The sequence below is a fragment of the Cinclus cinclus genome, chromosome 19, assembly GCF_963662255.1.
Source record: "Cinclus cinclus chromosome 19, bCinCin1.1, whole genome shotgun sequence".
NCBI lineage: Eukaryota > Metazoa > Chordata > Aves > Passeriformes > Cinclidae > Cinclus > Cinclus cinclus.
Genome location: NC_085064.1, coordinates 3,919,276 through 3,941,804, shown reverse-complemented (window position 1 = coordinate 3,941,804; position 22,529 = coordinate 3,919,276). Strand labels below are relative to the sequence as shown.

The 22,529-nt window shown below is 51.9% G+C and overlaps 2 protein-coding genes across 2 annotated transcripts in view; one reads left to right on the top strand and one right to left on the bottom strand.

Annotated features, from left to right (window-relative positions):
• ADAMTSL2 (ADAMTS like 2) overlaps positions 1-18,311 on the top strand; it is a 28,066-nt gene extending 9,755 nt beyond the window's left edge. The window contains 10 exon segments of the mRNA XM_062505716.1: positions 127-469; positions 1,161-1,542; positions 6,349-6,452; positions 8,265-8,391; positions 11,406-11,619; positions 13,806-13,961; positions 15,176-15,346; positions 15,773-15,949; positions 16,870-17,014; positions 18,193-18,311. Coding sequence (XP_062361700.1) covers positions 127-469; positions 1,161-1,542; positions 6,349-6,452; positions 8,265-8,391; positions 11,406-11,619; positions 13,806-13,961; positions 15,176-15,346; positions 15,773-15,949; positions 16,870-17,014; positions 18,193-18,311 — 1,938 coding nt within the window.
• A 3,123-nt stretch (positions 18,312-21,434) lies between these two features.
• Positions 21,435-22,113, bottom strand: FAM163B (family with sequence similarity 163 member B). The gene is made up of 3 exons (XM_062505878.1): positions 22,021-22,113; positions 21,715-21,938; positions 21,435-21,603 (listed from the first exon to the last, which is right to left on the bottom strand). The coding sequence occupies exons 1-3, from the start codon at positions 22,111-22,113 to the stop codon at positions 21,435-21,437; spliced, it is 486 nt and encodes a 161-aa protein (XP_062361862.1).
• Positions 22,114-22,529: the final 416 nt, after the last annotated feature.

The following is a 22,529-nucleotide window of genomic DNA, read 5'->3' as shown; positions in this document are numbered from 1 at the left end:
GGCACTATGAAGGAAAACAGACTGGAAATAGTAGAAGTGATGCTCCCCAACTGTCAGGTCCAAGAATCCCATGCTTTGCATGCCACCAATTCCCTGCACCCTCTAATAATCTGATTTCTTTGCTAGGTCTGGAATCAAAATGGCAAGAACCCATCCATCACATTTGAATACACTCTCCTGAGGAAGCCACACTCAAAAAATCTGCAGCCCATCTACTACACCTTCTCTGAGTCGGAGAGCGAGGAGAGCCGAGAGTTCGATGGAGAAGTGCCATTGGGCTTTATCCAGCACAATGCAACCTACTTTGGGAAAATCTCCAGGGAAAGGATAGACTTGGAGAACCAGGTGTTTGGAAGGCAGGACACGGAGGAAGATTTAAACTTGAGCAAAGGTCAGGAAACCAATGAGGTCTATGAAAGAGCAGAAACAATTGACTGTGAGCCAAAACTGAAGGGCAAACAACCCCAAGGTAAGGAGGAGACTTGGGCCTCACTGTTCTGCTTCTCAGAGCTCTTGTTGAGAAATGCTCTGTTTCTACCTCTGGTGGTTCTGCTGGTTTGTGTTTTGGAAACCTTGGAAAGTTCTTTAAAACATCTCTGCTCACAAATCCTCTTTGCCCTTCAGATTCTGGTTTCTGGTGGGGGGTGTGGGGGGTGGACCCTGGGTGAGATCTCCCTGCTGGTGCCCTGCTGTGCTTTGCTTCATGCCAAGGACAGGAGGGAGCCCTGGGTGCACAAAGCTCCCCATCACCACATTTCCCATCACCTCCCACCCCTCCAAAGGCCCCAACAACTCCTTCCTATTTGAGTCCCTTGGGCATCCCACCCCTGAAGTGCCTGGAGTGCCTTCCCAGCATGGCTGCATGGGCTGTGGGGCCAGGAGGGCACCTTCCTTTCACCTCTGCTATTGCTTTGGGCAGTGCTGGCGGGTGCTGAGCTCCCCTCTGGCCACACCATACTGGGATAAGCCCCGCCAAAGCTGCACACCCTTGAGAACCCCATGAGATTCCCCCTCCCCAGAACCCCATCCCTGCCTCTCCCCACCCCGTGTGGCTGCTCAGGCTCTGGCGCATCCCCGCTGCTCCAGGCTGCTTTTCCCTCCCAGCCTTGATGCATTTTGTGGTTGTCACTGTGGTTTCCCCCCTGTTGGCTCCAATCTAGATTCAAACGTAACCAGGTCTACTTACCAGACAGACCATGACGACAGAGACCTCGAGCCCAGGCTCAGCTCCAGGGAGTTCCTTTTGGAGAACGCCATCACGGACAAGCTGCTGGGCAAGACCTCGGACTCCAAAGAGCTGCTGCTCAACATGACCATGAACAGCATCTTCGCCCAGGGAGACCCAATCAACTCGGTGGGGTCACCCATGGACAGCCTCTACGTGGACTACGAGGACAGCGATGGCCTTGTCACCTACTCGGTCAACAGCACCCACATGGAGCTGAGCAATGGCAAAGCCACCAACACCTCTGCAGAGATATCGTTCTCAAATGCCACCGTCACCATGAGCAGCCCTCAAGGGAACAGAACGCACAAAGCAAGGTAGGAGACGTGCCTTTAATTACAAATTAAATCCAATTTATTGCTGTTCTCATAATAGCCCTGTGCTCAATGCATGGCTTCCATCTCTTTGGAAGCAGGAGGTAAGTGAGGGTGGGACGGTGAAAATGTTCTGTTGGGAGTTAATTTGGAAGGAAGGGCCAGAGGTCTGAGAGCAGGAAGTCATGAGAGCATTTAAGCAAGAGGAGAACTTGATGTCCTCCTTGGTGGGCATGTTGGGAAGTCCATGCTGATGTTTGTCAGTGGGGCCTTGCTCTCTGATGTCACAGCTTCTTGTCATGAAGAAGCCTCTTCCTTTTGCCTTCCCTTGAAGTCCTGCTCCCATTCCCCAGCCCCTTCCTCTGAGTTCTGATGCAGCAGAAGTTGGTCCTGGCCCCTTTTCACCCACCCTGTTGAGTGCCACCCACGATCCTCCTCACTTGGGATGGCAGGAATATGCTTCCAGCGGCTCCCAGGTGTGGCCCTGCCACCAGGAGCTCCACTGTAGGTCCTGCAGGAACAGCCTGGATTTGTTGCCTCAGCAGCTGCAGAAGCAGCTCAAGGAGTCACAGCTTGGACAGGAATATCCAAAGCTCTGCAGTAGCAGCTCATTGATTGATACTGGGACCAGCACTTCAGGACTCCTTTAGATGGCTGGTTTGAGTGGAAGTGGGGAGGTAAAGAAAGAGTTTGTGTAGCTTTAGCAGCAGATTTTGCTCTGGGGAAGGGTGGAAGGAGGTCTTGGGTAGGTGCTGATCCCCACGATCAGTATCTATCAGCTTTTGAGGTGTCCCAGGGCTCTCTGGGGAGCAGCCTTGATTCCGAGCCCAGAACTCATTCCCAGTGTGGGCACATGGGGACCGAGAGGGGCCCAGTGCCTACAGCAGCAATTAGCTCTCCAATTAGCTCTCCTTCCTGGTCAGCCACACGAGAGCACTTCCTGGGCAGCTTGAGCTGAAACTGGAGCCTTGGGAGTATCCAGGTCCCAGAGGCAGGCTGTGGATTCAGGTCCCACTGTGCATCCTCACGGCACCCCAGCCTCCTCTCAGCCTCCTCCTGGATCTGTAAAACAAAGGATGAGGTGCTGAGCTTGAGGAGATGCAAAGTCCTGAGCAGATGCTCCCGCTGGTTAGAGGTAGCTGGATTTACCCACAACTTCCACTACCTTATGCTGAAGACACTCATGCTAAAGAAAATGGCCATGAAGCCAGATGGATCAGCAAACTTCTTAATGATAAGAACATGAAACGTTGCCAAGGGCTTGAATCTATCATTTCTCCTCGTGGCTTGGCTCAGGAGAGCTGCCTTCAGCTGCCAAAGCAAGCATTTCATCCATCCTCTGACAGAGAGGGCAGCACCCTCAGCTCCTCTTACCCTGTCCTGGGGCAAGGAAGGGACTGTCCTGCTCCCTGGGGCTCCCCTGAGCCTTATCACACTCCCTGTGTCCCCTCAGCTGCCACCCTGTACCCCAAAACTCCACCCCAGCAGCTGTGAAATGGTGGCAGTGCTTTCCTACCTCCTGGGAATACAGGGAGCTTTAGACCTCGGGGCAGCTTGGCTTTTACAGGACATCACAGAACACTGTGGCTCCAGTGCAGCTTTTTTGGGTTCTAAAAAGCTCCTTGCACTGTCCCTGGCTGCCCATCTCTTGATAAGGGATTTAAACCCCTTCAGGAATGTCACCCAGCACTGATATATTTTTCCACCTCTTCTTCCCTTGGTTTTATTCTACAGTGTTCCCTCTTGTCCCCCATCTCTTTCTCTGGAACAAAATTTAAAGTCATCAAATAAAAATATTGATATCCAGACCAGTTTTGCACCAGCCAAAATGCTGAGAGATGCTCAGGTCCTTTTTGGCCCCATCCTTTGCTGGTGGAGGGCTGCAAGACCAGTGCAGGCAGACTGGGGGCAGCTGGGGTGCCTCTGTTTGGAGACAAAAAGAAGAGGGAGGGAGGAAGAGAAGAAGGCAACAAAACAACTTGCACCTCACTTCCAGAGGGTGGGATGGGATGTGTCAGCACAGCCTGGTTGTTCTCAGGCCTTTATTGCTCCCCCCAACTTTTAATTTATTTCCTCAAGCCCAGTTGCTGTTGTAACACTGGTCACTAACCTGGATCTCCAGGGTGGGAGTGAGGGATGAGGAGCTCTAGCCTAGCTCAGCCCCTGAGGTCAGGATTAATGCTCCTGCTGGCACCAGATAAAATAGGGATACAGCCCCTAGTGACAGTGGGATGTGGGGTTTGGTGTGTTGTGGGCTGGAGTTGTCCCACAGGAGCGAGGGAGCTCGAGGGGACAGCCAGAACCGTGCAGGAGGAAACAGGGATGGGACACAAGGAAAATCTCTTGTCCTGGAGTGAGGCAGAGTGAGGGATTCCCATCCTTGGGCAAGGGCAAGGCCCTGTGAGCCCAGTCTGTTACTGGGGTCAGCCTAGTCCAGAGGGCAGGAGCTTGGACTTGAGACCTCCCAAATACTTCCCAAGATCAGTCTGGAATGGATTGTGGCTTTTTGTTCATTTTCATTCCCTGTCAGTGAACCAAGAAGGGAAGCTCAGCTCTCTGGAGCCGGTCTGTCCATGTGGGACAGTGCAGGTTAGAAGTGGAGGAGTTTATTTCTTCCTGAGCTGTTGTGGTGTGGATGGAGGTCCCCAGTTACAGGAGCACCTTGCACCAGTGTGGGCTGTCCAATTTCCTCTCTGGAAACAAAGCCAGCTGGGATGGATGGGTTGGTGGCTCTTGTGCTGCTTTTCCTCTCCTGGAGCAGCTAAAAACCTTTCTAGACTGTGCTGGGACAGATCCAAGCATCCTCTATCCCAGTGTGCAGCTAGGGCTGAGCCTGCAACAGGAGCCATGAGTTTGGCCTTTTGCTTAGAAATAAAAATCAAAATAAAACACAGAAATGGAAGCCAGGGACTGTGGATGTTGACCTGTGGTGTTTGTGTGCTTTTGTCAGTTATTCCTCTGCTGTGGGAGCTGCTTTGGGAAAAGGGGCAGCCCAGAACTCAGTTAAGGGAGAGGGACTGGTGCTATTTTTTTGTGCTGTATCTTGCTTGAAAAGCAGATTAAAAGCTCGGGAAGCAAATGCGTGACTTTATTATTTAGCTCATAATAAAGAGGAAAATTAAAATAAAAGATAAAATGCCCCCAGTTTTGTTGGACAATGGGCTGCTGTCTGCATTTAGAGGAGAACAAAGTGACAACTTTGTCTCTGCTGGAAATGAGCTGAAAATGTCTGATTCCTCTAGAAAGATCTTGTCCCTGGGACCTTGTCATGCATAGAAGCTCTTTATTTAAGATCACATACACTAAAGGGACACTGTTGAAAGATTTACTGTCCTCAGATGTGGGGTAAAGCTTATTTCGAAGATTTTTTTTTCCTTTTCAAGACAGAGGAGTTCTGGTCACAGGATAACTTGGTGTTTATTTTCATGCCTTGCAGGGTAGGATATAGACTGGAGGATCTGGGTAATATTTCCAGGCAAATTGAAGTATACAAAGCAGATGTTGACTATGTTTTTAATGACAAGTGTCATTTATGAGCCCTGTCCTGGCTGGGGAGCAGCTGGTGGCACAGGGCAGGGAATCAGGAGCTGGTGTGGGTTCCCAGGCAGAGCTGCTGTGGCACATAAAACACTATTTATAGTGAGCTGAGGTTGTTATTTTTCCACCAAAAAAAAGTCACATTAATTTCAGTTCCATTTCAAGCGCAGGAAGCAACCATTTGCCAAACTGACAGAGGCAAAATCAACAGGGAAAATGAGATTGTTGTTGTTTTTAATCCTTCTGGAGGCTCAGTGCTGGTGGTAGAAGGAGGGTGGGTCAGAGAGGAAATGGTTGGATTCTCAACAGTGTCCTTTTAAAGGTTGATTTGATAGGCTGGACCTCAACTTTTTCTTGCAAACAACTAAATAAGGCAATTTCAGAGCTTCTGCTGCCTAGAAATCATACAAGCTGCATATCCTGCCAGGCCAGAGACAACTGGATGTGAGGATACAACCTTGTACACTATTCCAGTGTAGCTGTTTCAAGGGTTTGGACAAAGGTATGAGAACATTTTGTTGTCAAGGTGCAGTATCCCTGAGGTGTTCCCCTCTCCCAGCACGGGGAGCAGCTGCAATTCTCACTTGGATAAATGCTGTTTCTCACACCAGGCTGACTCTGTTACTCCTCTCCCCGTGGCACTTTGTGTTTGAGCACAGCGTGGGTCTGAGAGATGCAAATTCCCAGCGAAATAAATCAGACCAAAACCAGAATGGCAAAATCAGTGGGCATTGAGGGGTGAGCTCAGAAACTCCTGTGCTGGCTTTTGGAGATTGGAGCAGCCAAAATTTCTGCTGCACTGAGCAGCATGAGTGGGTTTGCCCAGCCCTGGAGACACAGGGGAGGAGATACTGCACCTTTAGTCACTGCGTGCCGAGGGCCAGGTGTATTTGAGCAGAAAATGCAAACTTTGTTAAATTCTGAACTGTTTCTACTTGTGGGTATTTTTATCCCATTCTCTCTATTTCTAGACAGTGGAAGCTCTGCCTCTAACCGGGCTGGGGATTCTACTTGGGGCTCAGGACAGGTATGTTGTGAAACTAAAAAAAATTAAAAAATTGATTCAAACGAACGAACCTCCCAAAAAATCAGAACAACCAAACCCAACCAAAGCCAAACCAAGCACATCCCCTCCCAAACCCAAACCCAACCGAACTGCAGCCAGATGTGTGTGTCTGTCGTGGGCTGTCACTGCTCGCCTTGTAAATGCCTTTTTTGTTTTGTTTTGTTTCTTTCTTTCTTTTTTTTTCCCTTTTGTTTGCTTATTGCTAGAAACAGATTGAAGTTGTTAAGAAAGGGCCAAGGTGTGAGTGCTGCTGACATGTACAGGTGGAAGCTTTCCTCCCATGAACCCTGCAGCTCTACATGCACCACAGGTAGTTATAAGAAGCAGCCAAATTCTGCACAACCTGCTGAAATCACCTGGTGCGTGAGTCCATTTTATGTCTGTGAGGGATGGGAAGGAGCTGGTGATGTCCAGGGGATCTCGTGAGCTCACCTTTAGTATGACCTCAGCTCTGCTGTGCCTGGGTGCAGAGGTGGGGAGAGGAGCTGGGGGCTGAGCATGCAAAGCCCACTGACCTCTCAGGTGTGTTGAGGATGAGAATTTGGTGCCCAGAGTGTCCATCATCCCTCCAAACACCCTCCCTTTGGGAATCTCTGAGCACTGCCTTCGCTTCCCATCACTTTGTGTCCCCCATGGGGCTCAGCAGGATCCCCAAACCTGTGCTGAGCCTTTTATTTATTTTTTTCCCCCTCCTTTCCTCACCTTTTTGACAGCTCCAATGGGTTTGAAAAGCTCAGCTGCTTCCCTGCAAAGAGAAATTTTAAAGATTGTTCAGCTCTGGCAGGAAACACAATAGCATTTGGCTTTTTGATTATGTTTTGTTTCTCCCACTCCTTCTACCCTGAGCTCAGCTGCGAGGGTGTAAATCTGGAACAGGGACAGAGATGCCAAGGATATTGAAACTGAGCCTCTATTCTTCAGGCAGAAATTCTCTCTTTTTGCATAAATTCCTCCCTTTATGCCCCCTGAAAAGCTTCAAGGCACCTGATTTCCTCCCTCACCCCTTGGTTAGGGGGTCCTTTCACTCCCTTGGGATGAATTAGGCGTGTGGGTCATGCACTTATCTGTGCTGCCCCTGAAATTATCCAGAGCCTGCAGTGCTTCTGGAATTAAAAAGAGGGAAAGGAGTGGGAGAGAGGAGTTTACGATCTCAGGGACATCTCTCAAAAGATCAAATGCAAGGATTTTACATTTTAAACATTTACTCTTGTCCAGCAGCCCCGTGCCTGCAGCAGGAGCTTTGCAAGTCATCCGTTTCCCCAAGATCCCATCATCCACACATTCTGGGACATTTTTGACTTCTTTTATTCCCCTCTGAACAAATTTCTCCCTTGGCTGGGCCAGCCTGCTCTGCCCTGGTTTGCAGCAAGCCGAGAGAGGTTTAACTCAAATTTCTCCTTCCTCACTGCCTTTTCTCACTGACATATCGCAGAGAGGCAAGGCCATGTCAAGAGCTGTAGATCTTTTTTTAGTTTCATGTAAACCATATGTTCCCTAGAGCTGCAATTCTTGTTACCTGTAGCCAGAGCAGCCTCCTGGTCCCCAGCCAGGTCCCAGAAGGGACTTCCCAACATTTACTCTGGCACGGGAAGCTGTGGGGGAAAAGTCTCTGCTGCTTTGGAGGGGGAACAGGAGGGGCAGGGCCTTCCTTGCCAAACTTCCAGGATCCCTGCCTTGGCCTGGACGTCTGGATGCACCTGGGGAGCACCTGGTGCAATGCACAGGGAGAGTGGGGGCATGGAGTGGGTTGGGGGCTGTTTGCTGTTGCCTCCACCCACCAGCCTGGCAGAGCAGACTCGTGGCCCTGAGTATTTCCTATAAAAATATGTTAGTCATGTATTGGTTTTGGTGACAGGCCCTGGCAGGGGTGGCCATGCCCTCCTCTGAGCTGGCCAAACTCAACCACACTGCTCAGACTGGTGGGGTGGCCACTGTGATATTCCCACCCAGCAGCACCCATCCCACGGGACACAAAGTCCAGCTTGCTGCTTCCCACCGGGAGGAAGTTTTGAGAAATGCAGCTAAACCCAGAAAAACAACAACAACAACAACAACAACAAAGAGCTTGGATGTGCAGCTCACCAAGCACCCTGGTGTGTGTGTGTGTTCTCTCTGAGCCCAGGAGTGATGTCCACATATGCCATGTGTGTTCGCTATGATGGGATCGAGGTGGATGACACCTACTGTGATGCCATGACCCGGCCTGAGCCCATCCATGAGTTCTGTGCTGGGAGAGAGTGCCAGCCAAGGTACCACCTGCACAGGGCACTCCTGGAGTCCCTGTGCTTTCTCTGCCCTGGATGTCGTTGTGGGAGGGTCGGTGTGGATTTTGTGGGGGCAGCAGGGATGGCCCACAGCACCCCCATCCCTCCTCCCTTAATTCCATCCTCCTGAGTGCTTAAGCTCAAGCTGCCAGGTTAAAACTTCCATAAATCCTGGCAGAGTTGGCACCTGGGGCTCCCAGCAAGTCCAGCTTTGAGCAGGGCAGGATCATCCTGCCCTGCCTGGTATGTGGAAAACCTGTGAGTGAATTGAGTGGAGGGGCTGGGCTTGCAAACTGTGCCACAAACACAGCCCTGTGATCCCTTCAGCATCCCAAACATCACTGAGGTTTCCTTGTGTTGGGGCAGGAGCTGGTACAGAGAGGAACTTGTGCTGGAAGTCCTTTGGAAAGTTTTCCTTCTGATGTGGCTCTAAATCCAAACAGTCACCACAGTCTGGAGCCAGGCTGGCCAGAGCCACATTGTCGAGCTCTGGACAACTCCAGTGCTCGTGTGGAGGTTGGGAGGTTTGCAGGTCAGAGGGTTTGGGCAGGACAGACCCCTGCCTGGCAGAGGGAGGGGATTGTCCCACTCTGGTCTGTGCTGGAGCAGCCTCTCCTCGAGCTCTGTGTGGAGTTTCGGGTGCTACCACAAAATAAAGTGATAAAGGAAAGCTGTGTGAAGGTGGTGAAGGGTGTAGAGGGGCCAGACAAAGAGCAGTTGATGTCTCTTGGCTCATTCAGCTTGGAGGAGACTGAGGAGAGACTTCACTGCACCCTACAAGTTCCTCACAAGGGGTCACTGATCTCTTCTCTCCAGTGACCAATGTCAGGACCCAGGGAATGGCTGGAGCTGTGTCAGGAAGATTTAGGTTGGGCATCAGGGAAAGGTTTTTCCCCCAGAGGGTTCTGGGCACTGCCCAGGCTCCCCAGGGAATGGGCACAGCACTGAGGCTGCCAGAGCTCCGGGAGAGCTTGGACACCACTCCCAGGCACGGGGTGGGATTGTTGGGGTGTTGGTGCAGACCAGGAGCTGGACTCGATGAACCCTGTGGGCCCCTTCCAGCTCTGGGCATTCTATTCTGTGACTGTGAAGGTGTCAGACTACGGGAGGAGTAAAAGGAGGAGTAAATCCAAGGATCCACACCCTGGAATGGTGTGAACAGGGCAAGAGCCCAGTGACACCAGGGACCAGGAATGGCTCCTGGAGAGTCCTCAGGTGATTGTGGAGGGGGACAGGAGGGGACATGGAGTAGAAGATGTCCTGGAAACTCTCATGTTAGGACTGAGAACCAGGGCAGGCTGCAACTGAGGCAAGAGAAGTGTGGGGAGGTGAATGGTGCTGCTGCAGGGAATGCACCCACCCTGAGGGCACCATGGGGACTGGAATCTCTGTTTGCTGTTGTTTTTTAAAACAAGCATCAGGGTATTTTTGTGCTGAGTCTTTCACTAGTCTTTCCTAAAGCTGTCCCTCCTTAAGGCTTTGCTGTTCCAGCCTCAGGAGCTTGCACTACGAGGGAGAAGAGCTGCTCTGTGGTTTACCAGTGAATTCAACTGGGGAGCACTGGGAGATCACGGGTTAGCCACCAGCACTTGGGCAGACAGGAAGATGCTTGGGCTGGCAAGGCTTTTCAAAGAAAAAATGTTAATTTTTTGTGATCTGGATGGGGAAGACCTTTGTTTAATTTCTCTTCTGAAGTGAGGTGACACCTCTAAATGACATCTCCAAATGTGTGACATCTCCCTAAGGCTGTTTTGTTGTGCCTGGAGCCCCACATGGGGTGTGAGGGCTGGGAGCAGCCAGGGCTGGGGCTCTCCTGCTCAGGGAATGGCAGCAGTGAGGACCTAGGGGTTGCCCACATCCAGAGGAGCTGGGAATTCTGATCCATTCTGATTTTTAGCTCATTCTTTAATTGCTGTAGTACTCCCATACTGTAAAAAAACTTGACTTTTAATGTTTTTGTCCTTGGATTGCAAGCTGTTCCTCTCTTGTCAGGACAGAGATGGCAGGGGACAGTAAAGGAGAGGCAGTGCCTGGAGCAGATCCCAGCTCTTCCAGCCTGTCACATGTGCTTAGCAGAGTCAGACTGATGGTGGGACATGAGCATGTGTCCCACCAGGGCTCGGGCATCTCAGTGTGACATTATTGCTGGCATCTGCAGGGTGATGGATGGCATGTCCTCTCCGTGCTTCAGCTGAGCAGGCTAAAAGGAGAGGTCAAACACGGGCAAAAAGCCTGATGGGGAAACATGCTGGCAGATCCCACGGTGACAAATGCTCACTTGTCACCGAGGACACTGGGCCAGGCCCTGCCGTGCCACCCTTCCTCCTGACAAGCTGGTTTCAGCTTCAGGGTCTGCGGGGTGAGCTCAGCATATGTTGATGCTTCCCTTGGGAAAGCTCTCACGAGTTGGCAGCCTGGCTGCAGCTCACTCACTGCAGCATCTCCTGCAGCCAGGGCCAGGCAGGGCTTTCCCATGGGATGCTCCAGCTGGGTGATGGGCTCTGCTCCCTGCCCAGGTGTGGGAAGATGGTTTGTAGGGATAGTGCAGGAGGCAACTTTGCTCAGTGAATTATGGCTGTACTGATTACCAAGAACTGGACACAGCCTTGCCTGCCCACTGAGGGTGGGTGTTATAAAAGAGTGGGTCAGCTAGTCAAGAGGGGTGAATGGAGTTGGAGCTTGAGACCGGGGGGGTTGCTGCAACTTGGGCTGGAGCCTGCTGGCTGTGCTGTGAGGAGGAAGGGACATGAAGTGGTGCAAGGGACAGACAAGGTAAGAAGATGCTGTGTAACAAGCTTGGGGGTTATGCCAGCCATGCAGAAGGAAAAAGGAAACTTGCAGAGAAGAGAGAAGGAGTCAGTGCAGTATGGAGCTACCTCTAAGAAAAGGAGTCAAGAGTTGCTTGAGAGAAGCCCACTGAAAGAAGCCATGAAAAGTTTTTAATAAAGGACAGGTGATGAAGCCCGTGGTGTCTCTCTTGACGCAATCACTACACCCAGGTGGGAGACGAGCAGCTGGAGCGAGTGCTCTCGGACCTGCGGGGAGGGGTTCCAGTTCCGCATCGTGCGCTGCTGGAAGATGATCTCACCAGGCTTCGACAGCTCCGTGTACAGCGACCTGTGCGAGTCCGCCGACATCGCCCGGCCCGACGAGCGCAAGGTCTGCAAGAACCCCGCCTGCGGGCCCCAGTGGGAGATGTCTGAGTGGTCTGAGGTGAGTTATCCTCACCCCTCGTTAGCATCGCTTTATTAGCGGCTTGTTTCCTTGTTCTCTTTTTTTTTTTTTCTTTTTGCCTTTAGGATTGATGCGCGAACGAGATGGAATTTTGCATTCAGGCTCAGTTGTTTGTTCCTTTTTATCTGTAGGACAGAGAGTTCTTGGTCACTTCTAGCTAGCAAGCTAAAAGTGAGAAAATGGAGGTGTATCTAGGTAGTTATAAGGTCTTTTAAAGGCTAACTATTCAACAAAACTAACATTTATATTATTTATGCTTTTGACCCAATAACCAAGTATGTGTGACCCGCACTGCGGGACTTTCTATCTAATTAAAAAACTACTATCTAAAACTAAGAAGGAACAAGAAGGAAGAAGAGACAATGCCTAAGAACCTCTGTTTTGTCCCATACCTATTACTATATTCTGAAAACCCTAAATTCCAAACTCTTCACCACATTATATTACACACTTCTATTTAAATTACACACCTGTGATTTTAACTCCATCACTCCACCAACCTGGAAGCCTTCTCCAAGGCCTCAGGTCAAAAGCAGTGCTCTTCTGAGGGTCAGTGTCAGAAAGTTCAGAACTCCCAGGCTTCAGGGTTCCAGCAATTCGTAGCCATCCACAGCCTCTCAGGATGCACTGGTTGTAGTCACTGCATGTGGATCAATATTTTTCCCCCTAAATGAAGCCCTAGCTTCTGTTTAGGTTGAGAGGCCCCTGCCATTGGTCACTCACAGGTAGGGCAGGAGCCCACAGCTCAGATCCCCCCATCAGTATTTCCTTGGCAGTCTCTTCAAACCCAGCACGCCAGAAAGATGATCCCCACTCACATGGATTACCTCCCTATAAATGTCCCTTCCTCACTTCCAGCTCCTCTGGACCATGTGCAGAATGAAACCTTTCCCTAGCTGTGCCTTAAGCCAGTCCCCAAAGCCACTGGGAGATGGTTTGGACAGGCACAGTGCTGTCCCTGTTCCAGCTCATTGTCTTGCTTGGGAAAAACCTGTGCAGAGGGTTTGCACCCCTGAATCCCTCTCCAAGCATGGACAGTGCTCCAGCACATCCCTTCCAAACACAAACTCATGGAAACAACCAAACCAGTGCTGCTTCCTCGGGGTGCCTCTTCCCAAATCAAGCACAGACCTCATCTAAGCAAGAGCAGATGAGCTCTGAGCCGAGCTCTCCATGGGTGCCAACCTGCCCCATGGTTTGCATCATGAGGAATATGACTCTTCTTCCTGGGAAGCTCCCAAAAACTCTTCTTACTCATAATTTAAATGTCTCTATTCCCCTGCAAGCTGGTGTGCATCATTTCCCTGGAGCTGACAGAGGGGCTGGTGCATTCCCTGGTGGTGCAGGATGTTTTGACTTTCCCAGCTGGTAGAGAGGAGCTCCCTGAGCACGTGGTGGAGCATTAGTTTGTCCAGTGTAGCAAACTGGAGTGGTTTATTTTACAGAAATCTGTATTCTCCTCCAGCATTTGTCAGGGACAGATTGCTTGAGACAGTGCTGGAGTAGATTGTTCTTAGCCAGCAGCAAAGCTAATCTCCTTTGGATCCCATCTGAGGTGGGGTGCCAAGTTGGCTGGGGAAATAGGCATTAAAAAAAGCACATTTCAGGGCTCTGAGGATTAACATCTCGGCACGGTGTGTCTGGGCCCTGTGCTGTTGACACTTTTCCCTGCTTTACGTTATGCATGGAGCAAATGTAATGTGTATGTGAGACTGTAGTAACTCAAATCCAGTTCTAAATAATGTCACTGGGCTGCACGGTGCCAAATTTATCCACAGCATAAAAATCTCAGTTGTGCAGTCAGAGGGGGAAATGTTCTCCAAGAGGTGGAAAGGAGCTGGCTGTTCCTGGCAAGGAGGCGAGGGAGATCTCACCCTGTCTCCAAGTGACAGCTAAAACTGCTCAGCTCTGAGCAGGCATTCCTGGAGCCTTGAATTTCCCCCTTTTGGCATCACCTGTAGGACAGCACAGCACCTGGGCACAGGAGAGAGGAGACGAAGCCTCCTGCTGGAGCTGTTGAGGGGGTTTGGGGAAATCATTTGTGCATTTTCAGTGTGTGCTTTTAGAGTTTTGTGTTAAAACATGGGATGGGGGAAACCCAAGCGGGATGGCGGCAGCTGCGGTGGCTCCGGTTGACGCTGTGTCCCTGTCCCCTCTCCCGGCAGTGCTCGGCTCGCTGCGGGGAGCGCAGCGTGGTGACAAGGGACATCCGCTGCTCCGAGGAGGAGAAACTCTGCGATGCCAGCGCCCGACCCTTGGCTGAGAAGAACTGCACGGGACCACCGTGTGACCGGCAGTGGACAGTGTCCGACTGGGGACCGGTGAGACCCTGCCTGAGTGGCCAGCGTGCCCCTCCACAGCCTGGCTTTTGTCCCTGGTATTGGGGGTTTTGGGGTTGGGCTCATCATCCCTGCTCCAACAAACCTGCAGGAAGCCTGTGCTGGGAGTTGACCCCAAATAATTGTCAGCTCTGCCAGCGCTGTCACCCTGAGTCGCCCCGGCTCGGGCACTGGGGGTGATCCAGCAGCCCAGTGGATCCTGTTGCTACCCCCTGGGCTCTCCTCGAGGCTTCTGTGCTGTGGGGGATGTGGTACAGCAGGGGTTAAACCCTGAGAGACCTGGCCGAGGGCCTTAGTGGGTGTCAAAATCCTCTTGTCTGTCTGCTGCACAACATTCCTTGGCAATGCTGATGCTCCATGCCCAGAAACCGAACCTTTTAACTCTTTTCCCTTTATTTCCTCCCTTTACCTTTTCTCTTTCCTCCCTTTCCCTATTATTTCTTTCCTCCTTATTTTCTATTCTCTTTTGCTCTCTCTCTTTTTTTTTTTTCCTTCCCCCTGGCTTTTCCCCTTCCTGCACAATTCTGCTCCAGAGACCCCCTCCATCCCAAGCTATTTTTACCCAGGTTTTGATACGTTCACATCAGCTAAAAATAAGTAGTTTCCATGGCAGCAGCAGTGCTAGGAAACACCGAGATCTCTGCAAGAGCAACCACGGGAGCGCCGGGGAGCACCGGCTGCTCCGGGCACTGGGGGCTGAATATTTGCAGCCACTTTTTGGTCCCCTTTGCCATGGCCTCTTTGGGAACCACCCCGGGGTTCCCTGCTCACGGTGCTTCCCCTTTTCCCCTTTTGTTCTGAGAGGTGCTGGCTGTTTGGGCTGTGGCCCTGGCACAGGTTGACCAGAGAAATTTTGGATGTCCCATCCCTGGGAGTGCTCAAGGCCAGGTTGGACATGGTTTGGAAAAAGCTGGGATAGCGCAAGGTGTCCCTGCCCATGGCAGGAGGTTGGAACAAGATGATTTTCAAGGTCCCTCCCAACCCAATGTGGGATTCCGTGATGAGGAAATCTCTGTTGGCTGCAGGAAGGAACCCCTGAGCTTCCCTGCAGCTGTTTTAAGCTGAGCCCCAAAAATCCCTCTGAAATTTGGGGAAGGCGAGTGTGGGGAGGCAGCTGAGCCCTGCGGGGGCTCTGTCCCTGCTGTGGGATGGGTCAGGGATGGATCCCTGGTGCTGAGTGCCCGCTGTGGTTGCAGTGCAGCGGCGGCTGCGGCCAGGGCAGGATGATCCGGCACGTGTACTGCAAAACCAGCGACGGGCGCGTGGTGCCCGAGTCCCAGTGCAACCTGGACACCAAACCCCTGGCCATCCACCCCTGCGGGGACAAGAACTGCCCCTCTCACTGGCTGGCACAGGACTGGGAGCGGGTAAGTGCAGCTCCTGAGATTTGGGGTGCCCTAGAGAGATAGGGATAGTGTGTGCAGGACTGGGAGTGGGTAAATGCAGCTCCTGAGACTTGGGGTGTGCAGGACTGGGAGTGGGGAATGCAGCTCCTGAGACTTGGGGTGTGCAGGACTGGGAGTGGGTAAATGCAGCTCCTGAGATTTGGGGTGTGCAGGACTGGGAGTGGGTAAATGCAGCTCCTGAGATTTGGGGTGTGCAGGACTGGGAGTGGGTAAATGCAGCTCCTGAGATTTGGGATGTGCAGGACTGGGAGTGGGTAAATGCAGCTCCTGAGATTTGGGATGTGCAGGACTGGGAGTGGGGAAGTGCAGCTCCTGAGATTTGGGGTGCCCTAGAGGTGTAGGGATGGGGTGTGCAGGACTCAGCTGGCCCTGCTCATTACTCTGCAGTGCAACACAACGTGTGGCCGGGGCGTGAAGAAGAGGATCGTGCTCTGCCTGGAGATTGTCAATGGCAAGATCAAGACCCGCAGCCCCGCTGACTGTGATGTGGCCAAGAAGCCCGTGGAGGAGAGCACGTGCTTCGAGAGGCCCTGCTTCAAGTGGTACACGACCCCCTGGTCCGAGGTGAGCAGGGAAGGAGCCCCAAAGCTGTGCTGCCCCAAGGATCACGCTGCCTGCAGAACCCCCCCAGGAGATGGGGGAGTCTCTGCAGCTTCCTGAGGGAATGCCCTGGGTGTTTTTGCTGCAGAGAGCCTGACCTGCCATGGTGCAGCTGGGGCTGTCTGTGCTCAGGGAGAACAGCACTGAGAAGGGGTGTTTTGGGGCCAGCTGGAGCTTTATTCTTTTCTTTATCTTTTTTTCCTCTGGTGCCTAGGAGTGTGGCGGGGTTGTGCATGGAGCCTATAAGGTGCCTGACTCAGGGATGCAGAATTTTGGGGATGCTGTGATGGGATGCCCCATCACTCTGCAGAACCCAAAAGGCAGCCAGGGTTCAGTGGCCAAGGGTCCAAGCCAAGCGAGCATGGGATTCCTGCAAGCCCTCCTGGATGTAACCTCCCTGATCTGAGCTCCAGGAGCCTCATTTTCAGTCTTGCAAACCTTATAATTAGCCAAAGCAACCCTGCTGTAATCCCAGATCCATGAAGGATCAGCAGGCAGTGAGTGCTGGGCCCAGCAGTGGCTCCACAACCCCCCTATGAATGCACAGAGACCCCACAACCCCACTCCTGCTGCTCTGGGGGTTCCACAGCCACCCATGTCCTACACAGCATCACCTGGACTGGGCCAGCTTGTTTGTGGTCCCTTGTGAAGGGCAGCAGGAGGAGGGAGGATGTGCCAGGAGGGATGTCAGTGCCAGGGGATGGGACCACATCCACTTATCCCTGGGCAGAAGCTGATGGTGCTGTCCGCAAAGTCAGAGCAAGGGGACAGCGGTGTGGCATTGGGATGTGACATTCTCCTCCTGCCCTAATGAGCAGATCCTGGCTCAGAACAGTCCCCAGGGATGGTAGGGTGTTGCCTCACCCCCTCTCTCTGTCCCTCAGTGCACAAAAACCTGCGGGATCGGCGTGAGGATGAGGGATGTGAAGTGCTACCAAGGCAAGGACATCGTGCGGGGCTGTGACCCGCTGGTGAAGCCCGTGGGCAAACAGACCTGTGACCTGCAGCCCTGCCCCACAGAGCCCCCAGGTGAGCCCCAGTGCCCCCACGGCCTCGATTTTCCATGGATCCCTCCAAGCAGCACCACCAGCATCTTACCTTCCACTGCCCCCATTTGGATAATCATCCCAGGCAGGATGTATAGGGACAGCTCTCCCTCTGTGCCCAAGTAATGGGGGGCTGTACACCAGCTCTTTCTGCAGATAAATTAAGAGGAGAGCTAAAAGAATCATGCTCTGACCTGAAGATAAAAGGGACCTTTGGAGAGCTGATTTGGGTGCTGCTTCTGTAAGATTCCAGCTAGAGCTGAGGAAGTTCTGTCTGTGCCATTATTTTAATGATTTTTGGTCTTTGGGTGTCCTGTGGGATTTGTAACTATCTCGTTATCTGACTCGTCTGCTTGCTCAGAGTCCCTGTGATCTTTAGCAAACACGCAGTTCTAATCTTTTAATAGGATTTGGGAATAAGGACAGTGTGGGAGAAAAGCATGAAAATGGGAGACACATTTAGGGCCAGTTCCTGGCTCAGCTCTGGGTGCTCTGGGCTGCACATTCCCTTGGGAACTGGGATGGTGCATGGAGCTTGGGAGTTGCCTTGTGGCCACTTTGCCCTGGGAGCAGCCTGGTTTCATGTATCCTATGGATTTTAAGCAATATATATACACAAAAGTACAAATCCAATGGGTTTGAAGCAGAATATTGCACTGAAAGGAGCTGCGAGAGTGCTGAAGCAGCCTCTGGCCTCATCCCTTTCTCCAGCATCTTACTTGCCCCAAACTCTGGATGTGACACATCTGGATTCCTGTTCCCTTTCTCAAATAGCTTCTTTGGGACAGAAATTGTGAATCCTACCAGGGGAAGCCCTTGACTTGGGGACAGCTCAGTGCCTTGGTGACTCCAGCAGTCCCTGGGCAGTTCTGTTTTACAGCAAAGACATTGAACTTCAGGGTTGGGACCAAATGAGACTCCCCAAGCCCAGCCAGGTGTGAAGGAACAGATCAACCTGCTCATGCTTTTGTCCAGGTTGACAATATTTATGGAGAAGCTCCATGGTGTTTTCCAGGGGATGTCATGGAGGTGGCAGCCACAGCTGGGACGATGTTGTTGCTCACCCTGTGCTGTTTAGAGCTGCGTGGGGGGGGGGGGGGGAAACAACTGTTTATTTTCTTTTTCTTTTCCATGCCATGCCTTGTGTTTTCTCTCCTCCAGACGACAGCTGCCAGGACCAGGCAGGAACCAACTGTGCCTTGGCCATCAAGGTGAACCTGTGCAGCCACTGGTACTACAGCAAAGCCTGCTGCCGCTCCTGCCGTGCACCCCACTCCTAGGGCAGGGCTGCCCCAGCCAGGGCTCCACACATCCCACAGCTGCTGACAAGGATGCTTTTGGCCTGGTTTTTGTGTCCCCACCGAAGCAGAACTCCTCTCCTGGTCCTGAGCAGAGGGATGGCACCGCTGGATGTGGGGAGCCCCCCTGGGATCAGAGCTGTACATAAAGTCGTGTATATTTGATTGCCCTCCCTAAAATCCAGCTACACCCAAGGTCTTGTCCTTTGGTTTCTTCCCTCGGTGCAAGGTTGGGGTTGGTGTGAACTCTGGGAAGTGCAAGTTACCCTTCACAAAATGGGGTTGGTGCCTCTCTCCTGATTTATCCCGACACCTGCACGCTCTCGTTAGCTGAATTAACGTGGTGGGAAGCTGATCCTCGTTTGTTAAATGAACTCGAGCCCTTTTTTGTAATATGTAGGTGTATACTTTTTCTGAGAATTTTATCTTATAATCAAATGTTAGTTTCATAGTCCTTACAACACCCCCTCCCCCGATGCTGACATATTGTATATAATATGGAAACATAACTGCACTTTATATCACAAAAAAGACGTGCTCTTTTTTAATATATTTGTTTACAGACAGTGACCTTTATCCACATAATCATTAATTTGTACTCATATGTATATTTTAATAAAGTTGTCATATTTATGGTGGTATTTTGTTTTATTCTCCAGTTTGTAGTGGAGTGATGGGAACACTGGAATTGGGACTGGGGATATGCTGGTGCCCAGGGGAGGCACAGCAGCTTCAAATCAGGCAAATCACAGCTCCTTGGACAGTGATGCAAAGAAAAGTCCCAACATTGGGGGGATTTGGGGACTTTTGGGGGGCCCTTTGGGGTTCTGTGGCTTTAGAAGCTGCAGCCCTGAAGCTCCTCAGGGGTTTGGGAGCAAAGAGATTTCATATGGTGCCAGTTAGAAAATGGCCTTTCTGAGTTCCCAAGGGGTTATTGCTCTGTATTTTTACTGGTGTGACCCCCCCCTCCCCACCCCGGACACTGAGCCAAAGGCTCTTTAGCATCTCCCAAACTTCTGTGTGCACCCCAAGTGCTGTTGCAACCCTCCCACAGCAGCAGGGAGCTCCCGAGCACTTCGCAAACACCACCCTAAATTTGCAGATGCAGGGGCAAAAAATTAAAAACAAACCTCAAAACCCATGTCAAAGTAATTTATTTTTTTTTTCTTTTTTGACTTTCCCCCTCCCCCTTGTGAGATTCCCAAAGTTCTGTACAACAGATCACCAGGTGAGGGAAAGCCAACCGTTTGCTGAATTTCCAAGCTACAAGGGAAAGGAACAAGGAAAAAAAAGGAGGAAAGGAAGGTTGGTAGGAGAAATCACGAAAAACAGGAAAAGAAGGGCTCAAGGCATGGAAACAAACCCCAGTGAGAACTGTACATGGGAGCATGGTCTGTAGTGGCTGCATCCCTCAGGAGCAGAGGGATTGTGCTGGACCACAGGGACCGAGCCTGGAATATTAAACACGTATGAAACAAACCCCAGCCCTCCCCACCCCAAACAGAACCCCCCCCCAGAAAAATCAAGATACTCATTTGCAAAGACTGACTTGTACTTCAAAAGGTTTCCTGTGGAATTAAAAGCCCTCGTGGTTCTAAGTAAAATACCCAGCTGGGCTGCAAACAGTGTCCATGAGCCCAGGGGGCTGGAGCCACGGCTGCTTCTTCCCAGAACATCTTTTAAAAAGGGAAAATCCCCCTGGAGCACAGCACTGAGGCTGTCAGAGTCTCTGTGCAGCCAGTCCATCCTCACCAGCCATCCCCAGGTGATGCTTTTAACCTGAATAATGCCCAGTCCAGGAGAAACAGGATGTTCTGCCACATGGAGTGTGGTGAGGTGGGAATGGAGGAGTGGAGACAGCCAGGAGAAACCAGAGCAGGAGTCCCCTCAGTGCTGCAATTCCTCTCCTAAATCTCTGAGTAACCCCCAGGGCTCCTGTGCAGCACACCTGGTGCACAGGGACACGCTCAGGGACCAGCTCTGTGCCTGCTGCTCTGCAGGGATGTCCCTGCTGGATCAAGCATGGGACAGAGCTGGTGCCACAGCCAAGCTGCCCGGCCATGGGAAATGGCTCAATGGAAGATGCAAATTGGAAGTTTTGAGTAAATTTAAAAGCGTTTTGACACTATCCCAGATGGGGGGAAAGTGTCTTTTTTTTCTTAGATTTTTGTTTTAAAAAACCCCTCCCAAACAAATAAATGTATGTAAAACTGTGCATGCAAGTGGTGAGCACACACACAGTGCCACAGAGCCCTCAGTCACAAGTTGTGTATGGCATTACCTGGGGCAGGGATGCTGACTATCCACATTCCTCCATCCCAAAGTGTGCTGTGTGTTATTTCCATAGCTGAGTAATGCAGTGGTCTTGCACCCCCAGCCCAGCTCCTTCAGGGTATCCACGAGGCCACTCTGGGGGCTCCAGGGCCAGACCCAGCCACCATGCTAACCCTGAGGGGATTGTGCCTGGCTGTACCCGGGAATGAACGCCTGGCTGGAAGAATGGGATGGGCTGGGAATGGTGCAGGGCTGTGCTCACTCACCTCCACACCTACAGACACTCCCGTGGCTACAGAAGGGAGCAGCACAGCACAGGGTGCTAGAAGGGTGGGCAGTGACAGCCTTGCTTTGCTAGAGGACATTTTGGGGTGTGCGAGCACGTGAGTGCACCCTGGGGCCCCCAGGTTATGCCAGCAGCTGCTGCTGACCTGCAGCACAAGCCATTTTCTGCCACCCATGAGCCCCATCATTTGCTCATCATCCCCCGGCCGAATGCTGAGGAGGGGAAAATCCTCCGTAGAAAAGGATGCTCAGTATCAAAATCCTCTTTATAAAAGAAAAAAAAGCAAAGCAACACAGCACTGGGAAACCTCCCTTTCCAGCTGCACCCCGTGCTCCTCATTTGGTGTTGTTCTGCTCCCCCTTTTTACCGCCAGCCCATAGAAATACATTCACTTTTTTGTTTTGTTTTGTTTTGTTTTTTTTGCTTTTTTTCCCTTTTCAAAACTCCGCCACCAATTCCAACCAGCCCTTCCCGCTGTCCAAAACCCTGAGGGGATGCTGAGGGGTGGGTGGGCAGGCGGCACCTCACACCTCACACCTCACACCTCACACATCGGTGCTGATGCTGCGGCTGCGGGAGAACGCTTCCCGCATGGCCGAGAGCCGGTTGGGGTTGAGAGCCTGCAGGTTGGACACAGGCAGTGCCAAATCCTCCTGGCTCACCGTCTTGTAGCTCACCCTGTCACCCCCGTTGTGCAGATCCTCGGGGGGCTCTTGCAGGAAGAAGGTGGGGGGCTCCTGGAGGAAGGAGGTGGGAGGCTCTTGGAGGAAGGAGGTTGGGGGTTCTTGAAGGAAAGAGGTTGGGGGTTCTTGAAGGAAAGAGGTTGGGGGCTCTTGAAGGAAAGAGGTTGGGGGCTCATAGGGAGTGCAGCTGGGGCAGCTGGGCCGGCTCTGGGCTGCTTTTTTGGCGAAGGGGGATGAGGAGTAGATGGAGGGGCCGTTGGTCAGCACTACGTTGCGGTTGCAGTGCAGCGGAGGGATGTGGGAGTGCACGGCGAAGTCGGGCTCCTCCTCGTCCTCCTCGGATTCATCCTTCTTGCAGCAGTAGTACTGAAACAGGAGGGGCTCAGCTGGCACCCCCAAAAGCTCCCAGCCCATCAGCCCACCCCGCTGCAGCATCCCCCAGCCTTACCTGGAGCCTACAGTAGCAGAGGACGGCGATGATACAGAGTAGAATGACAGTCGCTAATATTCCACCTGTGATGACCACGGTCCCGGCTGTCATCCGCCCTCTTCTCCATTAACAGCCTGAAAAATTGAGTACATGGTGTGAGGGGCTGGGCTGGAGAACCCCAAACTCTCTTCTTACCCCTGCTTTGAAGTGGGCTAAAAATCAGGAGGGTTCTGAATGGCAGGATAAAGCCAGGCCCCTGCACAGGGCACCTGTGGAAAGTCACCAGGGAGTCCCCATCCCCAAAAAAATGCCACCTTGCAGGTGCAAGGGTTAAAAAAACTTCATTCAGTGGGTGAGAGATTGAGTGAGAAGCAGCTCTGGGGTCCCATCCCTCTGTTCTACCAGGCACCAAGGGCAGTCTCCCAGCTCCTGCCTGGTGGCAGAAATGTTCAGTGACAGGAGAAGGAGCCTTGCAATAAGGATTTCTGATCTGCACTCATTTTTCTCTGAGCCTGTAATCCATTTTC

Coding starts and splice junctions, on each gene's coding strand:
- FAM163B (XM_062505878.1), bottom strand. CDS start 22,113: ATGACAGCCGGGACCGTGGTCATCACAGGTGGAATATTAGCGACTGTC. Junction 21,939..22,020: donor TCTGCTACTGTAGGCTCCAG/GTAAGGCTGGGG, acceptor CTCCTGTTTCAG/TACTACTGCTGCAAGAAGGA. Junction 21,604..21,714: donor TCTTTCCTTCAAGAGCCCCC/AACCTCTTTCCT, acceptor CTTCTTCCTGCA/AGAGCCCCCCGAGGATCTGC.